The following is a 25,463-nucleotide window of genomic DNA, read 5'->3' on the forward strand; positions in this document are numbered from 1 at the left end:
CTGAATTGTGATGAGCAGAACTGTCAACTTTGCATAAATGTGTGTGTGTGTGTGTGTGTGTGTGTGTGTGTGTGTGTGTGTGTGTGTATTTCAAGGGGACTAAAGTGCTGAGGGCATCGGTCCCTAGACTTACACACTACATTAAACTAACTTAAACTATCTTATGCTAAGAACAACACACACACGCCCATGCTCGAGGGAGAACTCGAACCTCCGGAGGGAGGGACTGCGCAGTTCGTGACTAGGTACCTCAAACTGCACGGTCACTCCGCGCGGCACATGAATGTTGTACCGTCTATACACCAACTCACCAAGTCAACAGGATACAAGTCACCAGTAATAAATTGTATTTTAGCACAATGATTTGTGATTTGTTCGATGGTGATACCGGCCAGTTTCAGAGCACTGTTGTATTCACGTTAGGTTTTATTAGGTACGCATATGGGACCACAGGTTAAGAATATACGCACCACAGGAAAGGGTGGTTTAAGAGGTGGAGAATTTGCCGGTGGACGTCAGGTGTGTAGCATTAGATGGTAGGTCCTGTAAGTCACGGACCCCTGTTACACCACTATTTACTGTTGTAGATAAGCTGTTGGACATTACGTTGCAGAAGTTAGTTTTTGGCTGGTTCCTTCTTTTGGTGCTAAATGACGTACATATGTTGCCGCAATAATTGATCACTGAAGCAACGTATAGCAGGTTTTTTTATTCTAATTAAGACCAGATTGATAAAATAGTATTCATTAAATAACTATGTGGAGGTGAGGCGTGATTCAATATGACGATGATTCTATGGTAAAATAAAGTATATAATGTTCCTGACATATACGTATTGCAGTGTAACCAACTGCAAAAGGGGTGATAATGAATTGATGCCAAATGGTTACAGGGCTGAACCTGCAATGTTGTTGCAATATGAAATAAAATAAGTGAACAGTGTAAACTTTTTCATTTTAACAAGTGACTAACTAAATAACAGTGTATTATCCAGTGATCTGAACAAAATGATTTGCCATATAATGCCACTTCTGTGTCAAACAACTTGAAATATAAATAATTAAATATCTGTATCACAGATTTTATGTCTTTGCTTGACGAGAATTTTCAAATTTACAGCTCTTTCCAGCCTAACAAGTGTGCATAATGAGGTAATTCAAAGAAACTTAATGTATATTTGACAATTACCTTACGGAAGAAGAGTGTTTTATAAAGTGACGCATATGTTAAATGACAAGATACAAATGGATGCCCTGCGTTTTGTAGTTTGCACTGCAGGAAGCTTAGCAAAAAAAATTAACATTAATTGTGAAACCAGAGTGCCTAAGGACAAGTGCAGAAGAAGAAATAAAGTACAGCAGTATTTTATGTGAAAGTCATTAAAAGATGCCGCATTTGCATAATTAGAAAATATTATTCGTGTTGCACGTTTCAAATTTTCTGCCTTAAAATACAGATATTATATTCAAGTCGTATTGTTTTTGACTAGCGGTGTACACAAAGAGAACACTTCAAATTGAGTGTTTCTGTTGTTGATACATATCCACACATATACGTCCTTCTGATGTTAGGGCTACAGTGGTGTAGTAGGATACCATCAACGACTAAAATACGGGACCTGTACACATTAACATTAGAATGGTGTATTATAACATTCTATGCACGCAATGTATCGTATGTTTTTAATTTTACACATTTTACCTAGCTCGGAAAATAATCAGAACTCCTTGAAATTTCTGTTCAGATAGCACCTTCTTTTTGTATATGCAAAGTGAATGTCCGGGATAAATTACAAATTACTTAAATACGTGTAAAAATCTGATCAACTAGTCAAGTTAGACTGACTCGTTAGGATGCAATCTTAAAACCTCGAGATGCGCACAACTGGTCACTCCAACCGCAATAGCTGTATAACTAGCAGCATCGACAATCTGCTATTGTTACCACCACCACGACTTGAAATCTGAGAGCGTCCTAACAATAAACTGTTATGCATAGAACTCGGAAAGTGGTTGCATTCATCCTCAGGTAGCTGGGTAGATGTGGCCTTCGTCGTAAGCAAGTCGAAGTGAACTAGTATCGACGTTCTAGTTGCTACCAGACACTTTAAATCAAAATGACCTTTAAAATGTGTAAAAACCACAAAAGATAATGACCTTAATTTGGAGTAAATGAATCCCCTTCGGGTTATAAAATATGAATCTGTACTAGTGACTGCCGAAACACTTCGTTTTTGATTTCGTATCCCTAACTGCATTATAGCAAAATGAAAGGTCATTGGGAAAGCATGTAGAACGCCGGTAAGAGCGAGGAGTTCTGTGTTGGTTGCATATCCCTAGGGAGTCTAGCACACGACATTCCCAGGACTGCCCACTTGCCTCTCCGTTTGAAGGGAAACGTGAGATAACTCTGAAAATGGTCGGAGCTCAGTTTTACTTTGTGGGGGCGATAGAGAGAGACAAAGAGATAGAAAGAAACAACAAAGAGACATTTGGTCCCCGTGCGTCTGCCTTCTGACAATGTAGTATGCATCCCAGGACGGTGCTTGTCAACAGAGTTTGTTTTTAACAGGTGATGTCCACGGAGTGCGTTCACGTGATGGTCAGATACCTGGGAGAAATGCTTTTTCAGCAGCTCTCAGCGGGAACACAAACTTCGCAGAAAAACATGAGCTGTTGAGACAGCATCCTAGAAAGTGGAACAGGAACAGAAGTTGAGACTTCTTCGTGGGGCGTGAGACGCCGGAACCCGACCGAGAGACGTCAAACTAAATAAGCTTTTAAACAAACGTAAAGACAGCTCCTATTGGTTCATATAAACAATCTATGAGCGGAAGAAGACAGTCCGACTGTACTTACAGAAATCAGCCCACAAATAAACGGGGGAAAAGGGAGTAAAGCATAGACACTCTTGGTGCCCCAAGACTAACAAGTTTTTTTTAAATGTTTAACTCCCTGGAGTCCGAGTAAGGAAGGGAGGCCAATGTCTTTAAAACAATATCTTGTCGGTCAGTACTGTTCCAATCAAAATTACGCTATGCTATGTTGAGAACTCCAGCCCTCAAAGTTTTCTTTGTCGGAAGCACTGTGCAGATAGTCACTTCTCTGGTAGACGTCAATTTCAGACCACACCTCTGCTTTGACAGTGCATGTATGAGACGAGAAACTGCCATGCAGCTAAGGTTGAACATAGGCTTTGGCAGAGAAAAGCTACTGCTACTGAGCCAGTGATTAGTTTTCCAGCCTCCGCAGCCACCAATTGCAGATTCTAAATGCAGTGAGGCACACCCGCAACAGTGAAGTTACTATAGGGAGAGACAAATAATACATATCGGCGTGCAGTAATTCAAATTCTGATTTGTTTATATGAAATGATCCGGATTTGCGAATATGGCCCGCTGTCAGCCATATAATGGAATGACGGCAACGAAAATTTGTGCCGGACAGAGATTCGAACCCGGAGTGTCCGCTTACCTCGATCTGTCACCTTGTCTTTAGACTATCCGAGCACGACCCACTGTCAGATCCAATCTTCCATATGTCGTCAACCATGTGTCTGCAACCTGAACTCGTGCATCCATTATGTGTATTCTCGTACAGAGGAGACGTTTCAATTGAAAGTCCTTGCCCGCTTTCGGAGGATAAATACGATAATGCAGTGCCACTGTTGTTCAGAAATACGATGCAAAGTTACTTCGGACGTGCATATACGCATGCAGTATCGTATCGAAAACAAACAAGTCGCCAGATCAGGATGGAGCCCAAATTCGGCGTTGCAGAGTACTGTACGCATTTGGCCCCTTCCGTAGCTTCATTTATTGCGTATCACTAGCGCAGCGCAAAATCACAAGGACTGGAAAAAATTCAGGTGAATCCTGTATATAACAAGTGTAAAAGAACGGACCAACAAAACTGCAAATGAATATCCCCGACATCAGTTTGCTGCAGAGTTTTTGAACTTATTCTCAGTTCGAATATAATAAATTCCTTGAGGAGGAAATGCTTCCGTGCAAAAATCAGGAAGGCTCTAGAAAGCATCCCCCGACCGAAACTCTGCTTGTTCTTTTCTCACACGACATCCTACGAACTGTCGTTCAAAAAATGGATCTGAGCGCTATGGGACTTAACTTCTGAGGTCATCAGTCCCCTAGAACTTAGAACTACTTAAACCTAACTAACCTAAGGACATCACACACATCCATGCCCGAGAGAGGATTCGAACTTGCGACCGTAGCGGTCGCGTAGTTCCAGACTGAAGCGCCTAGAACCGCTCGGCCACCCCGGCCGGCTACGAACTGTGAATCAACGGGAAGAGGCAGATTGTTAGCGAAGGTACGAGCGCACGGACTAGGTTCCCAGTTGTGAGTGGCTCCAGGACTTCTTAAATAATAGGACCCAGTAAGTTGTCATCGACGGCGAGTGCTTATCAGAGATAGGGGTATCGACAGGAGTATCCCAATGAAGTGTGATAGGACTGTTCTTATTTTCCGTCTACATAGATGATGTGACAATGAAGATGAGCAGCAACCTGCGGGTTTGCTGATGGTGCTGTGATGTGCGGAAGGAGGTCGTCGTTGAGTGACTGCAGAAGAATACTATATGACCTAAAGAAAGTTTTTTTCATACATTAGTATTCCATCTATGCAACTGCACGAAGGACAGATTGTTTTTTGCCATACGCGTTTCGCGTCTTTTATTTATGAAGCATATTCATTTGCGATTTGTATTGTTGCTAGTCCATATATGTGGTCCGAAGAAGAGAACATTCGGTCCCCATGATCCAGCTTTCCGATTTCCGGCTTTATTCATCCACATTTATTGTGATACATCACTTGCACTTTCCATTTCTAATCAACATGTGTGTGTTTAAGAGTGTGTACAAACATACATATGTTGATCATAAAATGAAAAGTGAAAGTGATGTGTCATAACAAATGTGGGTGAAAAAACGCCGGAAAACGGCCAGCTGGAGCATGGATCTCGAATAAATAAATCTCTAAGACCGTACGTATGGACGAACAACAATGGAAATCGTCACTGAAGATTCTTCATAAATAAAAGAAGCGAAACGTGTATGGATAAAACAAACTGTCCTTCATCAATTTTGAAGCACCTAAGGAAGGATGGAAAACGAAAAAATGACAAAATTTCTTGTTGGTGTCATGAATAGCAGCTAGCTATAAACGTAGACAAATGTAAGATAATGCAGATGATTAGGAAAAACAGTGCCCTACCTACATCTACAACTGTATCATAATCCACAAGCCACCTAACGGTGTGTGGTAGAGGGTGCTTCTGGTACCAAAAACCGATCTCCTATTCCCTGTCCCATTCGTGAATGGGGCGTTGGAAGAACGATCGACGGTAAGCCTCTGTATTAGTAACAGATTCTCAATTTTTTTGCCTTGGTCAGTTTGTGTGATGTCAGTGAGGAAAAATAATATGTCGTCCTGCTTTTTCCGAAAAGTGCTCACTCGAAATTTCAATAGTAAACCTTTCTGAGTCGCAATGTGCCGCTAGATTTTGTTGGTATCTCTGCAACTTTCTCGCACAAAAAAAAAAAAAAAAAAAAAAAAAAAAAAAAAAAAAAAAAAAACAAGTAAAAGTGACGAGCAATTAATGTTCCCAAATTTGGAATACACTATTAGTAGTGTACTTCTTGACACAGTGAGGTAGATTAGATAGTGAGGAAGGCGAATCGTCGACTTCGGTTTATTGAAAGAGTTTTAGGAAACCGTGATTCATCTGTAATAGAGACCACATATAGAATGTGGGACCTATTCTTGAGTACTGCTCTAGTGTTTGGAAACCTTATCGGGTCTGATTATAGGAAGACAGCGAAGCAATTTAGAGATGGACTGTTAGATTTGTTACCGGTAGGTTCTATCAACACCTTTAGTTTGACTGATCTACAACATTGTCAGTAGACTGTAATGGTTTGCTTTCTGTATCTAAAAATTGTTCGAAGCAAAAGGTGCTAATTTTACTTGCAGTGTTTTATGTCCGATTTTCGTCTCCTTGCTTATCGTATTTCACATCGATAAGTGTATAGCTCTGCAAAATGTGGGATTAGGCGGCAAACAGCACTGTCAAACGAGGGAATACCTCAAGATTTTGATAGATAACTGCGTTTTCTTATTGACATAAAGTGACGTATCAAAATCATTATCTTTTGTAACGAACTGGTTTTAGATCTAGAAAGCAAGGCAAACCGTAAACATGTTTCATTACGAGCCACTGATGAAATTTTGCTTCAAAGGAACGAAATGCAGCTGGTGACGAAATATGCATTTTCTTGTATTACGAGTGATGGATTTAAAATACCTTCAGTAATTTCAGAAAAGAGCTTCTCTTGAAAGAGGCGGCAAAGTGGAGGAAATGAATTGCATAAAACAACACTATGGAAAGTGCCAATAAAGTGATGCCGGTATTATTACCATCCTGTATTACCAATAACTGTGTCCCGTCCATTATTTTACCATTCTTTTACAGATGTTGCGAACTAATGAACATTACAAAGATTAAGAAGATTCTATCCCTAGCACTTGTAACCCTCACGATTCTCAGAGGAAGGCCTACGATTCTGAATCAGATATATGTGTCTGGAATGTTGTTTCGGCAACCCATTTTTGACTCTTTTTCGCTCTTTTTGTTTCGAGAAATACGTGAATACATAGCTTACAAATCGCCGACGATTCCCAGAATTTTCTTCCTACTACAGTACATAATAACTTCCTCTTGACGATAAAAACGAGTTACAATAAATTCAGTACAATTAACGTAACGTCTAAAAATACCTCAGCGTACAAAGCGCTTTTGGCGAGACACAGTCACAGCTACTGAAATCTGTATCCCGTGGCCTCTACCCTGTCAAATATTCACTACAGTCCTGGATTCGTAGATAAATCACGAAAATCCGTCGATTTACGCAACACATCAAGGGCTTGGTTCCGGCACATCTGAACGACTAGATCCGGTAAGCAGGCACTGAAAGTTTGTGGGATCGGCAGGTAGGATCCGCCAAAGATATCCGCGACGCTGGCGCGTGGATATGGAACCTCGCAGAAATACAACCGTGTGTGATCGGCTATTTAAGTTTCAAAAGTATACATGAAATAATTTGGGATCATCGAATCTTGTTTTCCCCATATATGCCCGTTTGTGCAGCTTCTCCGCTATGACAAGATGTTCCTCAGCATCGTGCAGGGCGTATTCCACGTATCGTCCAACATGCACTCTACAGTGGTTTACAGAGAATTTATGCAAATATAGAAGTATTTGCAGTACTTGCCACGCAATGCTGTGTGTTTGAGACGAGGCACTCACCTGGCTACGCATGGGCTCCGTGTTGACCTGGCACATGTAGATGCCGGAGTCGTCCTGGTGCACGGAATTGATGTGCAGCTTCCACGTGTTGTGCCCGTTGTGGGTGACGGTGAGGCGCGGGTTGTGGGCCACGAGGTGCGTGTGGATCGCGAGGATCGCCTTGGAGTCGGACTTGATCCACGCCACCTGCGTCAGCGCAGCATTCGCAGCTCACAGTCCAGCGCTCAGCGGTATGGAATGGCATTGGGAGCTGGGGGCGGGTCATGCAGGCTCACCTTGTACTTGCCCAAGTGGTTGACGACGCACGTGAAGGTGACGTCACGGCCCTGCGTGGCCGTGAGGTTCTCCAGCGGCGCCAGGAACTCCGGCATGGGCTCGTCTGGCTGCAACACCACCTCGCCTGCAACAGACGTTTATCCTCCTGTCAACTTCACGTAGCATTGCAACTCAAAGATTGGCGGGTTGAGATAGCGAGAGGAGGAGGAGTTGAGGAAAGGTGGGGGAATCTGAGCTGGTAAGACAACTGCAGGAGGACCTTCCGGACATAAGGGAAAAGAAGGTAACTCATACCAAATTTCTTCACTAAATATATTTCATGTTGCATGGTCGTACTGCTGTTTCTGTTAGCTCCACACGGAAACAGATGTAGTGTGCTGAAAATAATACCATTTTGTTTCGTAACTTTTGACGCTAAGACTGGGTTAACACGGTTAGCTGTCTACAGCAGAAACAGAAAAGATATCGATGGTATTCTCGTATTAATAAACCATTGGAAGCCGTCGAAACGTCTTACGGATTTAATTTATTGACAATAAATCGTAATCTGACATTACCACCGCCTATACCTGACCATAAGTGGTCGTTACGCACCACATCCAATCGTCAGAGCCCGGATTTCCATGCAGATGCATTATACCTTCATCGTTGCATGTTTCGGCCATTTGGGGAGTAAATCTATGTTTCGAAGATTTCATTAATATAACCTAACAATATTAGATATTTATGATACAGATTCTATTTTCTGACCTCGGTGCATATTGAACCACTTTTTCCCCTCCTTCTCTCGCATCACCACGTGAACCGCTTGGCGTCGTGCCCTCTTGTCTTGCGGCTTGTTCGTCTCAGGGAAGGAGCGATGGAGAACGGCAGGTAGAGTTTCGGTAAGCGTGACTATTCAGTTAGTGTCCTGGTGTGGATTTGTATTTTTAATTTAATTTTCTTTTTTTTAATGAAGGTCTGGTCACCCTCACCAAAATTCCAACAGATATGTAGTGTACTGGCATTCAAAGTTCAAAAGATTGGCTTTTCGTTAAGAAAATCGAACAACATTGAACATGTCGAATTGCGATTTATTGACCCTTCTGAAATAAAACTGCAGTTACACTACATCCACTCATCTTAAATAGTCTCATTTCATATACAACTGTAATTGTGCTGAATGATTCATGCAACGTAGCAACGGAATCAGTAAGCTACTCCGTATTGTCGATTATTTCAAAATTGAATATCTTAATACTTAGCACGGGCGAGTCTTTAAATCTCCACTAATTATTTACGTACCACACTGTTGCCTATCGCGCGACTATTCAAATCTACGTGTTTTCAAATTACCAGGACGAATTATTGATTCACGCACACGTTTCGTCCAAGAAAACAGAACAAAGCAAAAGCGCTCTCTCCTCTGTCCGCGGCACTTACATCTCACCTTCCTCTGACGTGAAAATCGAAAACACATCAGTAAAGGTATCTACTCAATTCAAAGCCAGACAAACGTCAAAACAAATATTCTACTGTAAATAGAATTATATCTAGTAATTAAATCACCACGTTGCAAAAATTTAATTCCGACATCGTCCCCTTTGCAAGCAAGAGCCAATTTGATGTTTTGGTACTTATTTCGAGTGGAATTAAACTCTGTCTCGAAATTCTTGTTACATGCAGAAACTCAAACTTTTATTGATTAGGGGACGGCACACTCAGCCACGTTATAGTATGTTGCAATAACTCGCGTGGTAACACCTCTTGTTGATGTTTATATCACACAAATCATTTCAAAGTCGCAGTACATGCGTCATCTCGCTAATTTTGTGCCAGTCTGTGCTTCGTAATGATCTCAAGTTCCCTCCGTCGGCTCGGTAGACGTTTCTAGAGGTCAGCATATGTTTTTTGCCATTAATTTAAATCTAGAAACAGTCCTGTTGTTGCTAAGAAATGCTGCGTCGTACTTGTTCGATGGGAAAGCAGTTAAAATATTTTACCGTTAACTAAGGCACGTTCCTTCTTTAGCCCATGCAATACAAGCCGTAGCAGAAACAGTACGTCTAGAATATGACAATTTGAATTCACTGGTAGTGTCAAAAACGAGTTAATGAGACGTCCAAAATGCAATTAATGACGCCATCTTTACTGTGATAACTTTGGCAATAAGGCACTAAGAGACCGTAAATTCACGAAAGTTGTTGATGATGACAAAAAATGTTCAAGTGTGTGTGAAATCTTATGGGACTGAACTGCTAAGGTCATCAGTCCCTAAGCTTACACACTACTTAATCTAAGGTATCCTAAAGACAAACACACACACACCCATGCCCGAGGGAGGACTCGAACCTCCGCCGGGACCAGCCACACAGTCCATGATGATAACATCTGTGTGCTTTACCTACAGAAAAACTTCAAATTATTATCCACTAATCGTGTTAATTCTGGGTTTGGGTCGCAGATACTGTCGAGGACACTAATGCAGCTTACATTAAGTATGTGGAAGTGACATTCAAGAAAACAGACATAAAGCAAGACCTAATTTGTACTAAATCAAATTCTGTTGTTGTGCTTGCGATAACAATGAAGTTGGAAGCGGGTGTGTCGCGGAAGTAATCAGGCGCCGAAGCCACCCTGCAATACACCTCTGCTAGGCGGGCTGCAGCAAGCACTGCACCTGTGACTGAACGATTGCACAGAGCAGCGAGATACGAAATTGGCATCCCGGCCCGCAGAAGCCTTCTCGTACACCAGACACGAGAACAGGTGGAGCGCACAATAGCGACAGGGGTCGCTTTTGCTGCGGACCTTTTGCTGCATCTACCTTCCCAGGTGATGTCAATCGAATGCATGTATTCCTCAGCTATGCGAGTATACAGGAATACACTGGCCCCGATCCAGCCAGTTACGTTGCTGATGCCCTCTGCTTCGGGCCAGTACCCCTTCCGCTTATACACCATCTTCATCTCCAGTTTGGTGACGTGCTCGTGGGAACCGTTGGTATGATTAGTTACTGTCAGACTCGTCCGGTGAGACTGAAGGGACTCTGAAATTGTTTATGGTCTTGTTGGAACCTTAAGTATCATTCTTTTCAGACTTATGCCTTCCCGTTGGATCGTGAACTTGGAATGTACTGTATCACAGGGAATATCTTTGTGTGTCTCAGTAACAGGACTGTGTTACAAGCATTCAGCGGACTTCCCGTCTACACTCCTGGAAATGGAAAAAAGAACACATTGACACCGGTGTGTCAGACCCACCATACTTGCTCCGGACACTGCGAGAGGGCTGTACAAGAAATGATCACACGCACGGCACAGCGGACACACCAGGAACCGCGGTGTTGGTCGTCGAATGGCGCTAGCTGCGCAGCATTTGTGCACCGCCGCCGTCAGTGTCAGCCAGTTTGCCGTGGCATACGGAGCTCCATCGCAGCCTTTAACACTGGTAGCATGCCGCGACAGCGTGGACGTGAACCGTATGTGCAGTTGACGGACTTTGAGCGAGGGCGTATAGTGGGCATGCGGGAGGCCGGGTGGACGTACCGCCGAATTGCTCAACACGTGGGGCGTGAGGTCTCCACAGTACATCGATGTTGTCGCCAGTGGTCGGCGGAAGGTGCACGTGCCCGTCCACCTGGGACCGGACCGCAGCGACGCACGGATGCACGCCAAGACCGTAGGATCCTACGCAGTGCCGTAGGGGACCGCACCGCCACTTCCTAGCAAATTAGGGACACTGTTGCTCCTGGGGTATCGGCGAGGACCATTCGCAACCGTCTCCATGAAGCTGGGCTACGGTCCCGCACACCGTTAGGCCGTCTTCCGCTCACGCCCCAACATCGTGCAGGCCGCCTCCAGTGGTGTCGCGACAGGCGTGAATGGAGGGACAAATGGAGACGTGTCGTCTTCAGCGATGAGAGTCGCTTCTGCCTTGGTGCCAGTGATGGTCGTATGCGTGTTTGGCGCCGTGCGGATGAGCGCCACAATCAGGACTGCATACGACCGAGGCACACAGGGCCAACACCCGGCATCATGGTGTGGGGAGCGATCTCCTACACTGGCCGTACACCACTGGTGATCGTCGAGGGGACACTGAATAGTGCACGGTACATCCAAACCGTCATCGAACCCATCGTTCTACCATTCCTAGACCGGCAAGGGAACTTGCTGTTCCAACAGGACAATGCACGTCCGCATGTATCCCGTGCCACCCAACGTGCTCTAGAAGGTGTAAGTCAACTACCCTGGCCAGCAAGATCTCCGGATCTGTCCCCCATTGAGCATGTTTGGGACTGGATGAAGCGTCGTCTCACGCGGTCTGCACGTCCAGCACGAACGCTGGTCCAACTGAGGCGCCAGGTGGAAATGGCATGGCAAGCCGTTCCACAGGACTACATCCAGCATCTCTACGATCGTCTCCATGGGAGAATAGCAGCCTGCATTGCTGCGAAATGTGGATATACACTGTACTAGTGCCGACATTGTGCATGCTCTGTTGCCTGTGTCTATGTGCCTGTGGTTCTGTCAGTGTGATCATGTGATGTATCTGACCCCAGGAATATGTCAATAAAGTTTCCCCTTCCTGGGACAATGAGTTCACGGTGTTCTTATTTCAATTTCCAGGAGTGTATTATGATTTTCTTCCGAGTTACTGACATTTTTTCACTTTGTGGTGAGAGTCAATATCAGTCGGAGGAAATCATTTGTGTTAAGTTGAAGGAAATTATTTTGTTAATAAATGGATATAGAGCTTTACCTTTATGTTTTATTTTGGGGTTTCTGAGCCCAGAACACTTCATAAGCTACAAGAGCTACAAGTAACTGGTGGAACCTCCGACAAATATTGAAGAGGTTGAAAAATCTTTGCAATTATCCTACGGAGAAGTGAGTGTTGCAGATAAAAAGAATATCAAAAAGGTATCGGATCAAGTTCTGACTCTGAGTTTATCAAGTTCACAAAGAGTATTGCGTGGCGAAAATGTAAAGGACTTTTTACTTGATCTGACTGTCTCTGAAATATCTTCACTTAAGTATGCACCCGCCACTTCTTATAATGTAGGAAGTTAATTTATATGTACAAAAATGGTATCAGATTAACAAGCAAGTCGAAGTGAAAAAAGTTTGAGAATTTGGCTGTTACATATTGTTTTAGAAGACAATAGAAATGTAGAACTGAATTTTGATACCGCATATTATTATTATTATTATCATTATTATTATTATTATTATTATTATTGCTTTGCTGCCTCATTTTCCAGGTTTGTTGATACGATACTGCAGGAATGCATGCGTAGTTTACGATTTGACTGTGGATAAAAATAAGAGCTCTACTACTACCTTTGTTGTTATCAGGCAATTCGACTGATTTAATCGTGTGCTCGAAGGCAACAATATGCTTCCTTTGATGTAATGTACAAGAATATATTTTTCTATTAAGCAGTTTTCTGCTGGACTGATCTCTATCACTAAATGTTTAAATCCGTCGCCCAACCCAAAACAAACAGCATGCCTGTCTAACGGCTTTAAGGGGGAACGATAATTTGATTTTCAGTATTTGGCATAATTATTCAGTTAATTCATAAACTTAAAATGCTGCCATAAGCTACTCATTAAGCGGCGTAATGCTACATTAAACTTTCAATAAGATAAGAATTAAAGTTACAAGTTGTGTATGTGTCCAGAAGAGGCATATTCATCCAGTATTTAAGAATGAGAGCACTTAGCGATTTTTAACAAATTTTACACGTATTTTCAAACCATTACGAAACATTTTCTCGCTCACAACTACCACTAAATAATTAAATCAAAAAGTTTTAACGCTTATTATATTTTCTCCGCCCACACAGTAAAACTTCAGCATCGCACAAGACGTTTTCATTCATTAATTTTGTTTGTAATTGTTTTAGCAAAACATTTTGCAAGCAGTATTCCCACATATCACTGAATGAATCTACAAAATTATACTATTCTACGACGCATAGCTCTGGAAATGTATTCTCCTAAACATTTACAGAATATAGACTTCTTTTCTTTCTGAGTTTTCCTTTATTCATTAATCTAGTCCGTAATATTAAGTTAATAAAACCAACAGAAGTAGGGTGTAGCGTAATCGGCCATTGTGGTTTTCTATGCTTAACGGCAAATATTTAAACTACCATCGCGTAATCAGACCTTTGAAGATGTTTTATACAACGGACTTCGATTCTTAACAGAACTGGTGACCAGGGGGTGGGGGAGAGAGGAGTGGGGAAGGGGGGAAGGGGGAGGAGGAAGGGAGGAAACAGTTCTCAATCAAAATTATCTGTTCACATCTATACTCCGCAAGCCACCGTAGGGTGCGTGGCGGAGGGTACAGTGTACCACTAGTAATCATTTTCCTTCCTGTTACACTCGCAACAGAGCGTGGGAAAATCGACTGCCTGTATGCCTCTGTACGAGCCCTAATTTTTCTTATGTTATCTTTTAAGTTCCTTACACTAAATGTACGAGGGCGGCAGTAGAGTTTGTTTTGCAGTCAGCCTCAGACACCCTGTCTCTAAATTTTCTCATAGCGTTCCTTGAAAAGAGAGTCGTCTACTGTACAGGGATTCTCATTGGAGACCACGAAGCATAACCCTAATACTTGCGTGGTGACTGAAACCGCTGATAACACTTCTAGTAGCCCGCCTCTGAAGCAATTCGATGCCTTCCTTTAAACCGGCCTGGTGAGGATTGCAAACACTCCAGCAGTACTCCAGGATGGATCGAAATAGGATTCTATACGGCCCCTTTACAGATGCAAAGATACGTCTCCTTTACAGATGAACCACACTTTCCTAAAATTCTCCCAAACAACCGAATTCGACCATTTGCTTTTCCTAATACAATCCTTACATGCTCGTTCCATTTCATGACGCTCTGCAACGTGATGATACCGTGACTGCGTCGAGCCGCGTACTTCTAATGCTGTATCCCGAAATTACTAGTTCCTTTTTCCTACTCATGTAAGTTAACTTACTATTTTTCTCTTTCAATTAGCATTAACTGTCATTCATCACACCAGTTGGAAATTTTGTCTAAGTCATCTTGTATCCTTGTACAGTCAGTCAACGACGACACCTTCTCGTGTACCACCCTATCATCAGCAAACAGCTGCAGATTGCTGCTCACCCTCTCCGTCATATCATTTATGTTTATAGAAAATAATAGGGGTCCTATCGTATTTTCCCCGAGGCAGAGCTGACGATACACCTGTCTCTGCTGAACACTCGTCATCGTAGACAACGTAATGGATTGTATTACTTAAGAAGTCTTCGAGCCACGGGGGGAACCTATTGCATATGCGTGTACCTTTGTTAACAGTCTGCAGTGGGGCACCAAGCAAAAGCTTTAAGGATACCTGTCTGCTGCCCTTCATACTTTGATCGCAGAATATCACGTGGATTACTAATTTTATTGTGGGATTTCACTCATTATATATATCAGCTCCGTTTGTTACAACTAAATCACGAACCTATAAAAGAAAAAATAACAGCTCTGTCGCACTTCCCTGGGGCTCATTAGAAACCACATTCCCTTTTTTAAACAGGGGTGGCCTGAATCGAATAGTTCATCATGTCACGAGACTGGAATGTCGTCAGACCTTGTACTGGCCGTCAGCGTGACAGCCGATCAGAGAGCTAACAAGAGACACAGGGACATTGGGTTTGATCAGCACCCATCTCAACGATCTTCCTCACAGTTTCCTTTTCGTGTATCAGTTTCTCAAAGATGTATCTTTAACGTCTCCATTCAGTGAAAGTCACCAACGCCAGAGCCAGATATCGTCGTCAAGTAGTGTTGATAACAGAAATCATAGTCGGTTATTGCAGATTGCTTCAGCAAATGACAAGTTACATTGTAACTAATTTGGTAGTGTTGTGGGAAAAGTAGAGCCATTCAGCTGCCATTTCGTCCAAAATATTTTCCGCACAAGCGGCTACAGGAAGAACAATCCAATATGGTCAACCCTGGAGAGATAATAATGACAATTTTTCCGTTACAGGCCAGGCCCCATGTCTTGTGCATAGATGTTACTTGTCTTTAATGCAGTGGTTTCCATTGCCTTCTACATCCTCATGGCGTTGGTCATTACTGATTCTTCTGCCTCTAGGGGCAGCTTCCCACCCCTAAGACAACAGAGGGCCCTGAACCTCTGTTCGCTTCGCCGCCCTCTTTGACAAGGCCGTTGGGAGAATGAGGGTAATTCTTATGGCCGAAGTCTTCGGCCGCCAATGCTGATTATTAATCTAAATTTAAGCGGTGGCGGGATTCGAACCCGGGACCAAGGACATTTTGGTTACGAACCAAAAACGCTACCCTAGACAACAGATTATTAGGATATAATTTAGGAATTGCGCGTTTATGTCTCAATAAATGCTTTTTGGAGGATTCGAACCTGCGTCCGTACCGGTCACGCGGTTCCAGACTGCAGCGCTTAGAACCGCTCGGCCACCTCGGCCGGCTTAAAAGTCTAAGGTCTAAACAATGGGCTAACAAGAATTAGCGGACCAGCTGCCAACATCCTGGGCTGACCGAAAGGCCGAAAAAAGATCCCAGACTGGTTAAGGGAATAACCTTTCATCAGACATAACATTCTGAATATAACCTTAAAGTCCTTTAAGAAATATCACCAAAGCAAGCGACACCGGGACTCTGAATTTTAAACAAGAGCATTAGAGGAAAGGATGTACACTTATGTTGGTAGCCGAGCCGTGTAAGGCCTCTCCTTGGCCATTAATCTCCTTCCCTGGTGTTAATCGTAGCAAAGTAGAGCAAGCGGGAGACTCAGGCAACCCTGATTTACGGCTTAGCTCCCTCTTTATCCCGGTCCCGCGTTTTATCTGGCGTGTCTGGAACTGCTGCGATTCTTAAGCGGGCATTCCAGTTCCAAGGGCAACCGAACTCTAGCCTTTCAGATGAAGAGAACAATTTCACTCATCTTAAAAGTGCACATTTGAGGTAGGAATGAAATAAATTACTTCCGTATGTCTGATAGTAGAAATCTAAGAATGCGCAACCAAACTTCACAAAAAATAACTGCATTTTTGTGTCGTTAACATAGCTACATAAATAACGTGTATTCCCTGCAACAGCCAACTACATGACCGGGCTGGAATTATTTATATCGTTTTTTCTTAAAAAAATTACGGAGAGTTTTTCTTTTCTAAATAGGTTTTAGTGTATAAACAAGTAATTCCAGGACTCTATTATTGCATTGTAATGCAAGTATACACGTAGTAAAACGGATATTATTGAAATTATTTTATTAACTTGTTCAAAAAATTGTGTATTACAAGACATATGTAGATGACACACTACTCTTATTTGATGGCACTAAAGATGAACTTGAAGAACTCCTCACGTCATTCAACTCACTCCACAATAAAATAAAGTTCACAATAGAACATGAAACAAATCAATCCATAAATTTTAGAGCTCACAATTGTGAATCAACAACAAGAACATAACTTGTACATTTACCGAAAACCAACCTACACTGACATCGAATACATGAATCTTCACACCATCCGAACTCACAGTACGCTGCATTTAGATCAATGTTGAACAGGGCACATACATTACCTTTAAAACCAAAAGCACTAACGCAAGAAATAGATACTATCAAAACAATTGCAGTAAATAATAGTTACTCTGTAAAATCAATTGATAAACTATCTAGAAAAATTCAGACCAACATTACTCACAACAACACTGAAAAGAAAACTACCGACACAAAACAAATCTTCACAAGCATTCCATACTTAGGCACAGTATCACAAAAAATAGCTAACTTATTAAAAAAAAACAATATTAAAATATCTTTCTCCACAATCAGCAAACTTGGATACCACTTACCTCACACACTGAACACAAACAAGCCAATAACACAACACAGTGGAATATATAAATTACAATGTAACAGTTGCCCTGCGTTTTCCGTAGGAAAAAGTGGAAGAACCTTCCACACACGGTATAAAGAACACAACGACGCCTTGCGACTAAACCATTTTGAAAAATCTACAATGGCTAACCACATGTATATTAATAAACGCAGACTTGACGACAATCACAACAGCCTAACTGTACTTCACACAGAACCCAACAGTAAAAAACTTAATCTACTAAAACAGTCAGAAATAATGCTACACAAAGAAAAATATTGCGAAAACTTGTTGAATGAACAAACAGAGTTCAACAGCTACAATTTTTTCTACACCTTTAAAAGTTTATTTTTTCCTGAGGATTCAACTCTATAATAGTACAAACAGCTGACAACCTACAACATGATGCCAAATAATTATTTTAATAATACCTGTGTACTAGTAATACTATACCATATTATCTTCTGTGAAACAAGAAAATCGATTATATTTAGAAACAGAACATCTGTATGAACGAGAATCTTTAGTATGTTTACGTTCTGCTACTACAATGTGCGAAAAAGTGTGTGACTATGTATATATCCCAGTATGTACGGCAAAATTAAAGATGCGTATTGCGTATACCAACTGCACAACAGAAGCAAACATCATACAATGTTAAACTGTAAGTTAGTTTCATATTATTAACTCTGTTAAACTTATGTCTACAATATACCATGTTGTACCACAAAAATGTAATATCAACAGGCAAACAACTAAAAAAACTTCATGTAAATCACTAAAAAGCACCTGAAGATGAGCCTCCAGGGCTCGAAATGCATAGTGCAGTAAATAAACGCAACTTGTGACTGAAGGCGATTTGTTCTTCATTTTGCGAAAAATATTTACACTTCTATGTCATTCCGATTGAGGGATGAGAAGGAAGCCTCAGGCAGCGTGAATATCCCGTTCTGCAAGACAAGGGAAGACCAGAACAGTAACAGGGGAATATTTTTGTTACCAGATTTTGTCACGCAGTATTTTAGCTTAAAATTTCACCACTTTATTGGGAGACATTAAAGAAAACAACACACGCCATAGATAAATGGTATCAAATATCAGGATCTGTTGCTTCAATTTAAAAGATATTTTAAGAGATAACTGTAATATTTGGTATGACAGGTTATGATGTATGTAAACCACAATTATTTTAGAATATCGAGTACCTTTACTGAGGGAACATTAAACTATGAAGAAATTTGAAGGGATAGATGACAGTTGAAACCAGCGTCAAGGAATCACTTTTGTGAGTAACAGACACTTTAAGAATTTACCACTTTGAGTAGTATTAAAGAAATATGCGTAAGTATATTGACAGACAACAGTGGTATTCGAAACAGTAAGGAATATGATCTAGGGCACTCAGAACGGCACGAGAATGTGTTCAGATTATAAATCTGTCATCCCATTAACAGTGATATGAGCAATTCGCAAGCCAATGCGCCTGTGTAACCACGACAGACACTTTAACGCATGTTACAGTATGCGTGGCAGGTTATAACATTGACACACAAATATGATATTTTGGAATGTCACTAGTGTTGGGTTTAATAGTGGACAGTTTAGACACAAAAAAGATGTTGTGTACGGAAAAGCTGTGCAATACTATCTCATTGTGGTCTAAACATTCTGCGTGGTGTCTGTTTGTTCTATATCGTGTCTCCCTACCACTTTCGCGCAACGACGCTCTGAGCGTGTTCTTTAGGGAATTGACTAGTTTGAACCTGGGACCTGTTGCTGGTAAGGAGACGCCAGACCACACATGACATGTAGAATTCAGAAGAGCTCAGTGAGACTAGCGATGATATAATCAAATACTCAATGATTTCAGCGTCAGCTCCACTGCACTCCCTGTAAAGGAATGTTAATACTAACTAAATTTAGTGGAAGGGGTTCAAGGCTTTCCTATTTTTAGTTAGCTGGTAAAATAACGTCGAAAAAGCAGGTAAGTTTATCATTGGAAATTTTATTCTATTCACAAAACATCATTTATAAATTGCACTATTGATAAAAGGAAATGTTTTAGTACAGGTTGGTAAAAACCAACTGCGTTCAACAAAAATGTGAACGAATATTCCCTGAGTGGGTTTCCAAGTTCTACAATGGATCGAAGGATGACCTATGCCATATCACATCTATAATCTAGGTTTAAATTAAGTTTCACAAAAGAGAAAGTTATCAAAATGGTCTACAGCGACCCTCAATTATCTTTAATTATTTATCTAACTTGTCGTAAATTACAGTGGCTGATGTGGCTTCTCAATAACTATATAACAGAAAAATCATTGCGTTTCAGATTTTTACTTCAAGTGGCAAATGTGAGCATCATGAGCTTTAATTGACGATCGACACTAGTATTATGCAAAAATGGGATGTAACAGATGAGACTTCTGCAGTTCTGAGTGAAGCTTTATGCGCTGTTATACGGCATCGCATGCGTTCATTATCTTGTCGGTGTTCGTAAGGGAGGGGGGGGGGGGGGGCAGCTCCGTCCAGCTCGCCCTCTCGGAAGCAACTCTCCTCTAACTTCTCCTTGCTACAATTTACCGAAGTTGGTTTAAAAAAACTATCTGGCTGTGTTTTCATCTGACCAATCAGGATCTCAATGTTAACCTTAAGCTCCGCCTACAAAAATTCTGTCTATCCAATGAGAAACGTTATACTTTTCGTGGTGAGGCAATGTTTTTTATAGTTTGCAACGTAACAGAGACGCGAAAAAGTCTCACCCTAAAACTTGCAGCTGGTGTGGTCCTTTTAGCGCTATCGTAAGATCTGTACTGTTCTTCTGGAGGGCACTATCTTTTAACATGGGCTGGGGGGTGGTCCTAACTTAACAGAGACGCGAAAAAGTCTCACGCTAAAACTTGCGGGTGGTGTCGTCCTAGTGGCTAGCTGGCGACGTGGGTGTCCGTCCGTCCCTTATCGTAGGGCCTTCCAGCTTAACACGGTTCTGCTCTCGGCTTCTGTTCTCGCATCTCGCTTGTTCCCTCGGAACTGCGTCTGTCTCACGGTGGGAAGGTATGACATGCATTTAGGCATTCTTGTGTTAGTCTGTGGCATTCCATTTGCTCACTCGTTACTCGTATTACTTTGGTTAATTTAATGTCACGATTTACTCGGAGCTATGTGACATACTACTGGATTTGCTTATCATGTCAGGGTTTTCATGGAAGGTGTTGGATTTGCCTGACACCTTACAGTTGTACACACAATGTAATTATCTTAGGCAGAGTGGAATATGTCAATAAATCAAGACATTGAAAGACTTTTATTTCTGGCCCTATGGTGTCGATATTTTGTTTCTTCTTGTTAGCAGGGTTCCTATGTTGGACCTTGTATAGGTAATCATTGTAGTGCCTCTCGTGCTAAGGTGCTCAGTTTGGCTTGCGAATAGCTCATACCATTACGAGACCAATTGAAATGTGCCCATGCAGCAGAGATAGCAACTGGAGAACAGGCCAAAATCCTTACCACAAGGAAAATGCTCCTATCGGAGCACAAATCATCGTCATTATCTCGTTGTTTCTCTCTAAATGTCACTTTCCCCTAACACACAGCCACAGTCTCCTTAGTTCTGTCCTATTACTACTGTTTCTTCAGACTGTGAGTGTTCGATTAGTTTTTCGATTCAACACCTATAGAAATGTACTTGTCTGCTGGTAAATACCTCGGAAATAAAAGTTAGTGGTCATTTTCATCCGGAATGGAACAGTCCTGATGAGCATTCGAGAACGAGTAAAAGAGGTAAATCTTTTAGAGCGCAAAACGAGGAGAACATCGCTGCTGGATAGGTTTCTTCTTTAAAAAATCCGTGCTGCAGCTCTTGCTTCTTTCTTCTTGGTCGTATATCTTACCTAAAACCTTATTGGCTGCTAGTCACAAATTCTAGCGGTGTTGTACACACTCCTGGGAAACTGTTCGTAGAAAACGACAGCCACTTTTGTAACACCAGATGCAAAATATTATCTCTTGTGTTCAGACACAAGCCTCCCTGCCTGAGGACACGTTTTGTACTTGGACTCTCTCATTAGTAAGTTTTTACGTAAGTGGCGTAACAACCCATATCAGCAATAACGATGCTACATAGAAATGTTGAGTGAGTGACTAATTATATGCAAACAGAAATGTAATTCCGACTAATGCTGTCATTTTAGTTGCTTTGAATATAACCATGTGGTACCCTTACTCTGAACTTTCTAATCATGCTCTCTGAATGTAAGTTCCGTATAAATGTTAAATGGTCACAGTGGATCGTAGGTGCAAGGCGTGAAGCGTCAGCGTCAGGATCGCTGGCATTGATGGCGGTGGGTTTCTACATCTACATCGATATCTACGTGATTACTCTACTATTCACAATAATGTGCCTGGCAGAGGGTTCAAGGAACCACCTCCAAGCTGTCTCTCTACCGTTCCACTCTCGAACGGCACGCGGGAAAACAAAAACTTAAATTTTTCAATGGGAGCCCTGATTACTCTTATTTTATCGTGATGATCATTTCTCCCTATGTAGGGGGGTTCCAACAGAATGTTTTCGCAATCGGAGGAGAAAACTGGTGGATGAAATTTCATGAGAAGATCCCGTCGCAACGAAAAACGCCTTTCTTTCAATGGTTGCCACTCCAATTCACGTATCATGTCTGTGGCACTATCTCCCCTGTTTCGCGATAATACAAAGCGAGCTGACCTTCTTTGTAATTTTTCGATGTCATCCGTCAGTCCCACCTGATGCGGATTCTACACCGCACAGCAATACTCCACAATAGGGAGGACAAGCGTTGTGTAAATAGTCTCTTTAGTAGACCTCTTGCATCTTCTAAGTGTTCTGTCATCGATTTGCTCTACCCACAATATTATCTATGTGATCGTTCCAATTGAGGTTACTTGTAATTGTAATCCCTAAGTATTTAGCTGAATTTACTGCCTTCAGATTTGTGTGACTTATCGTGTAATCGAAATTTAGCTGATTTCTTTTAGTACTCATGTGAATAACTTCACACTTTTCTTTATTCAGGGTCGATTGCCACTTTGCGCACCATACAGATGTCTTATCTAAATCATCTGATGACTTTACAAGGCGGTAAATGACAGCATCATCTGAAACGGCTACTCAGTTTGTCTCCTATGTCGTTAATATACACTCCTGGAAATTGAAATAAGAACACCGTGAATTCATTGTCCCAGGAAGGGGAAACTTTATTGACACATTCCTGGGTTCAGATACATCACATGATCACACTGACAGAACCACAGGCACATAGACACAGGCAACAGAGCATGCACAATGTCGGCACTAGTACAGTGTATATCCACCTTTCGCAGCAATGCAGGCTGCTATTCTCCCATGGAGACGATCGTAGAGATGCTGGATGTAGTCCTGTGGAACGGCTTGCCATGCCATTTCCACCTGGCGCCTCTGTTGGACCAGCGTTCGTGCTGGACGTGCAGACCGCGTGAGACGACGCTTCATACAGTCCCAAACATGCTCAATGGGGGACAGATCCGGAGATCTTGCTGGCCAGGGTAGTTGACTTACAACTTCTAGAGCACGTTGGGTGGCACGGGATACATGCGCACGTGCATTGTCCTGTTGGAACAGCAAGTTCGCTTGCCGGTCTAGGAATGGTAGAACGATGGGTTCGATGACGGTTTGGATGTACCGCGCACTATTCAGTGTCCCCTCGACGATCACCAGTGGTGTACGGCCAGTGTAGGAGATCGCTCACCACACCATGATGCCGGGTGTTGGCCCTGTGTGCCTTGGTCGTATGCAGTCCTGATTGTGGCGCTCACCTGCATGGCGCCAAACACGCATACGACCATCATTGGCACCAAGGCAGAAGCGACTCTCATCGCTGAAGACGACACGTCTCCATTCGTCCCTCCATTCACGCCTGTCGCAACACCACTGGACGCGGGCTGCACGATGCTGGGGCGTGAGCGGAAGACGGCCTAACGGTGTGCGGGACCGTAGCCCAGCTTCATGGAGACGGTTGCGAATGGTCCTCGCCGATACCCCAGGAGCAACAGTGGCCCTAATTTGCTGGGAAGTGGCGGTGCGGTCCCCTACGGCACTGCGTAGGATCCTACGGTCTTGGCGTGCATCCGTACGTCGCTGCGGTCCGGTCCCAGGTGGACGGGCACGTGCACCTTCCGCCGACCACTGGCGACAACATCGATGTACTGTGGAGACCTCACGCCCCACGTGTTGAGCAATTCGGCGGTACGTCCACCCGGCCTCCCGCATGCCCACTATACGCCCTCGCTCAAAGTCCGTCAACTGCACATACGGTTCACGTCCACGCTGTCGCGGCATGCTACCAGTCTTAAAGACTGCGATGGAGCTCCGTATGCCACGGCAAACTGGCTGACACTGACGGCGGCGGTGCACAAATGCTGCGCAGCTAGCGCCATTCGACGGCCAACACCGCGGTTCCTGGTGTGTCCGCTGTGCCGTGCGTGTGATCATTGCTTGTACAGCACTCTCGCAGTGTCCGGAGCAAGTATGGTGGGTCTGACACACCGGTGTCAATGTGTTCTTTTTTCCATTTCCAGGAGTGTAGATCCGAAGCAATAGAGGGCCTATACTACTTCCTTGGGGAACGTCGGATATTATTTCTGTTTAACTCGATGGCTTTACGTCTATTACTACGAACTGTGGCCTTTCTGACAGGAAATCACGAATCCAATCGCACAACTGAGGCGATACTCCGTAGGCATGCAGTTTGGTTAGAAGACGCTTGTGAGGAACGGTGTCGAAAGCCTTCTGGAAATCTGAAAATATGGAATCAATTTGACATCCCCTGTCGATAGCATTTATTACTTGGCGAGTATAAAGAGCTAGTTGTGTTTCATAACAATGATATTTTCTCAAACCGTGCTGACTATGTGACAATAAATCGTTTTCTTGGGGGTACTTCATAATGTTCGAATACAGTATACGTTCCAAACCCCTACTGCAAATCGACGTTAGTGATACAGGCTTGTAATTCAGCGGATTTCAAGAGAGTGGTGGCCACAGATCGTGTCGTTTGCTGCACCCAGAGGACAGACGGCCACGAGCTCTTTTACAGAATTTTTGATGGAAGTTTTTCTGTTACTGGCCGAATCGAAACCGAAGTATATTGTCTTAGAGCTTCCGTCACACTAATACTGTTAGCAAACAGAAGAAATTCGTTTAAAAGAATAAAGGAATGAGCGTGTTCGTTTTCTCGATATCGTGTTTACACTGAGCGACGTTTACCAACACACCACAAGCGGATGCAGCGCAAGAACAGCTTGAGTAGAATACAGTAACACCTGTAAAAACTTCGGCATGCAGTAGTGTTGCCAGTTGGCGCAGATGGCTGGAGTTATAATCCGGAGGCCACTTTTATTGTTGGCGTAAGTTAACGGTTCGGCATCAGTCTATGGGGCCACCGTTCGTCGGCCAAGTTTATGGCAAAGAATATTCTTACACAGGGAGAAAACAACTAATTACATAACTTTACTTTCCGAGGTGTCAGCTAAGACTTAACGACTACCTGTCTTACGTTAAGTCTTGTCCAATGGAAGTAGATCCGTTAAATGTCAAACGAAGGAGGATAAAAGATTTCCGGAACAAAATACGTGATACAAAGGAACTCCTGTGAGCTATGGAACTTGGCACCATAACCATTAGGCGCGACCTAATGCCCTCTACCAAATTAAGCATTGGTCACAGAAAAAGCATGTCACATACGAAATTACTGCTCGCCACACTGTACTTTGTTAGGATATGGAAGACTCTGATGAGGTTAAGAACTTGAGTGACACGTGTACGTCCGCAGCTCGTGGTCGTGCGGTAGCGTTCTCGCTTCCCACGCCCGGGTTCCTGGGGGGGGGGGGGGGTCAGGGATTTTCTCTGCCTCGTGATGAATTGGTGTTGCGTGCTGTCCTTCGGTTAGTTAGGTTTCAGTAGT

The 25,463-nt window shown here is 42.8% G+C and overlaps 1 protein-coding gene across 1 annotated transcript in view; it reads right to left on the reverse strand.

Annotated features, from left to right (window-relative positions):
- The window catches only part of LOC124795582 (leucine-rich repeats and immunoglobulin-like domains protein 1), a 538,114-nt gene that overhangs the window by 135,711 nt on the left and 376,940 nt on the right, over positions 1–25,463 (reverse strand). Inside the window, exons 3-4 of the mRNA XM_047259654.1 lie at positions 7,601–7,725; positions 7,326–7,511 (exon numbers count right to left, since the gene is read on the reverse strand). Coding sequence (XP_047115610.1) covers positions 7,326–7,511; positions 7,601–7,725 — 311 coding nt within the window. The remainder of the gene's footprint in view (positions 1–7,325; positions 7,512–7,600; positions 7,726–25,463) is intronic.

Source organism: Schistocerca piceifrons, chromosome 4 (genome assembly GCF_021461385.2).
Source record: "Schistocerca piceifrons isolate TAMUIC-IGC-003096 chromosome 4, iqSchPice1.1, whole genome shotgun sequence".
NCBI classification, from domain to species: domain Eukaryota; kingdom Metazoa; phylum Arthropoda; class Insecta; order Orthoptera; family Acrididae; genus Schistocerca; species Schistocerca piceifrons.